Raw genomic sequence first — 2,987 nt, 5'->3', positions numbered from 1 at the left:
GCCTCACTTTTCTCCCTCAGCGTGCTCAGTGGACTTGAACCACAAACCTTGCGGTGAGCAGCCCAGTGCCCAATCCACTGCGACACAAGGGTTTCTGCTCCCTGCCCTAGTAAACAAAATTCCATTATCATTTGATTTTTCCCTCACCCGCCCCAAACCCCGCCCCCCTGGTCTTCTTTGTACTTGCTCAGAAAGACCGCCAAAGAAAGAAAGAGAGAAATCATCGGTAGAGGTATCAAGGTCACAGCTGGGGTGGGGGTGGGGGGTGCAAGTTCAGGTTCGTCTTGGCCGAAGCGCTTGGCTTCATCGCGAGAATTTAATTCTGAGGCTGGTGATTTGAAGGCAGGGGGGGGGGGGATGGCACCTGCCCTGGAAAGTGGGCAGTGGGGAGTGGAGGTGGCGGGGAGGGCTCCCCCCAACCCTGTCTGCCACCCCAGAAGGAAAGCTAAGAGCTACTAGTCACACAAGTAAGGCTATGACTGGGGGTGGGGGTGGGGATACAGACAAAGGCTGAGGGGAGCCAGAGAATGTCTTTTTGTGCGCACAGCGGGAGGGCAGGGCATGGTGGGAGAAGGTTCCGGAAGCGGTAGCTGGGAGGTGGGTCACTCGAGCTGGCCGAGCCCAAAGGCCTGCGAGAATCAGGGTGGGGGGCGGGCTGAGAGTCCAGGAGAGGTATGTCATGGCTGGTAAGTTTTCAGTCCTCACCCCCGAGCCAGCCAGGAGGTGGGGAATGCAGGCATAAGGGCCTCCGGGCCGGCCAGCCTCAGCCCTTCCGCTGTCCCTGCAGAGTGACTGGCCCAGGGTCACCTTCTCTTGGATGGGAGGAAGTCAGAGAGTTTGGTCCCATGGTATATCCGCAAAAAATATATATACTGTCTCTAGCTCCATATATATATACACACACATATATATATAGGAAAAGTTGTGGTTGTGTTGGGGGACCACCAAGATTACGGAGGGGGAGTGAGGAGGCCTCCTCCCTGGGAGTAGGGGACAGGGATGGGGTGAATGAACCACTTGATAGCCCCTGCCCCCACCCAGGAGCTCCCCTCACCCCCCCACCCCCCCACCCCTCCACCCCGCACTCCATATGGTTCTGCAGTGGGAATTTCACATTTAGGGGAAGTGGGGAGGGGTGGGCTGGTGTCCAAACACGGATGTAATTTATGGAAAACTCCTGTGGTTCGGTCGGAAGCGGGTAAACCCACCTCGGGGTGGGAAGATCCCTCACCTGGCGGAGAAGGGATGGGCGTTAGGGAGCAATGATGGGGTGTGAGCGGGCCCAAGGGCGGAGGGGCCCACCTCCCGCCCCACCTTCCCCGGGCCAGGACACGGACTGGGCAGGCGTCCAGGGTTTGGAGGGGGGCACGCCCGGTGATGAAGGGACTTAAATGTTGCTGAGTCTGTTTCGAGGAGAAAGATACCCATTTCTTTTTTTTTTTTTTTTTGACTCCCTGTCCCCCAAACAGGTGGGTTTTGTGTCCAGACACCTCTCACCCCACCCCGCATTTTCTCACCCACTGCTGGGTCCTCCCCCACCCTCAAGCACTGGGAGCCCCCACTCCCAGAGCATTGCAGGTGCTTAGCAAAGAGCTTCTGGTTCACGAGTGAAGAAAAAGGGGGCCCAGTTTGTGGCAGCCATACCCCAGGCCCCCATCAGCGGAGACTCTCAAAGCTGTGCCCTAACAGTCCCCACCAGGCCTTAGCTGAGCGCCTTAATCCACGCCAAACCCCCAGGCGAGGCTTTGGGATGGCCAACACTGTGTTGTTTTTTTATAATCCCAATGAATGACGGAGAATTTTCTAGACAGGGAGTGGTGGGCTCAGTAGAAAAAGACCCCTCCTGCCCGGCCGCAGGGGAAGCCTATTGGCCCCAGCCATTTCACAGATGGGGCTCATGGAGGAGTGGGGGGCAGGGGGGGGGCGGCAGTGCTGAATGTCAAACTCAGCCCCCTTGTGTGCTTGGTTCTTCATTCCCCCCAACCCCATCCCCCATGCCCCCAAAGAAGGTGATGATGTTGTTGATAAAGTCCATTAACCCGCTTTGCAAAATCCTCTGGTGTGCGTACAGGTGCGCCGTGTTCTGGTTGGGCACTGGGGTTGGCGGGTTGGCTTTTGGGCAGTGTCCCTTGGGGGTTCCTCAAGCCAAAATACAGAGCTCTCACAAGAGGCAGCCTCAGCTGGGCTGGGGAGGGGGAGGGTCTTGGGGACGGGGCAGGAGTAGCCGAATGGCCCAGGTCCCTGAGGCCTGCCTCCACTGGCTACTGTCCAGCCCTGGTTCCAAGCTGAGCACCCCCACCCACCCAACCCCTCAGAGGCCAGGGTGGTCTGGGCGTGGACAGGGGTACGGATTTCTTGGATGGAAGGAGGACAGATTTGGGACTCCCAACCGCCGATCCCATCCCCCACCCCCACCCCAGACCAGACCTGGCCTCTTGAGTAAATTCCCAAGGATCCCTTCACCACCTCGACTCCCCACTCCCCCCTCTCCCTGCCCTGACCACTGCAGCTTTGGGGTGTCTTTGTCCAGCTCTGTGGCCACCAACCCAACCTTTGGCCGGGGTGGGGGGGATGTCCCAGGAGTCTTCCACGCAGCTGCCTCTGCGCGCGGAGGGTGGGCGCAGAGGGAGGGTGTGGAGAACGGGGGCGGGGCGGGGCGGGCGGGGCCGCCTGGCGGCTCACCTGGGCCAGGCCCGCAGCCTCCCTCCGCACGGCCGTGAGCAGGGTCAGTAGGGGTGTCCCGGGTCTTTGGGCCGCTTCAGCTGCACTTTGAGCCTCTTCATGCCGATCTGGAAGCCGTTCATGGCCTGGATGGCGGTCTGCGCGCTGGCCGGGTTGTCAAAGCTCACGAAGCCTGTGGAGACGGATGGACGCCGCGATGGGGAAGAGCGTGGGCGTCGTCCACCCGCCCGAGACACGCCCTCCTTAGCTAGTGACCGCTTCGCACCCACTTTCTGGGCTGATACTTCCTCCCAGCATGGGGGACA

General features: G+C 60.0%; 1 protein-coding gene across 1 annotated transcript in view; it reads right to left on the bottom strand.

The window, feature by feature from the left end:
• Window positions 1–2,475: 2,475 nt before the first annotated feature.
• The window catches only part of CELF5 (CUGBP Elav-like family member 5), a 49,262-nt gene continuing 48,750 nt past the window's right edge, over window positions 2,476–2,987 (bottom strand). Inside the window, exon 12 of the mRNA XM_045300132.1 lies at window positions 2,476–2,854. Coding sequence (XP_045156067.1) covers window positions 2,727–2,854 — 128 coding nt within the window. The 3' untranslated portion in view covers window positions 2,476–2,726. The remainder of the gene's footprint in view (window positions 2,855–2,987) is intronic.

The sequence above is a fragment of the Echinops telfairi genome, unplaced genomic scaffold (assembly GCF_000313985.2).
Source record: "Echinops telfairi isolate 266 unplaced genomic scaffold, ASM31398v2 ScPeMD7_7459;HRSCAF=8497, whole genome shotgun sequence".
Classification (NCBI taxonomy): Eukaryota; Metazoa; Chordata; class Mammalia; order Afrosoricida; family Tenrecidae; genus Echinops; species Echinops telfairi.
This window is presented reverse-complemented; position numbering and strand designations above follow the sequence as displayed.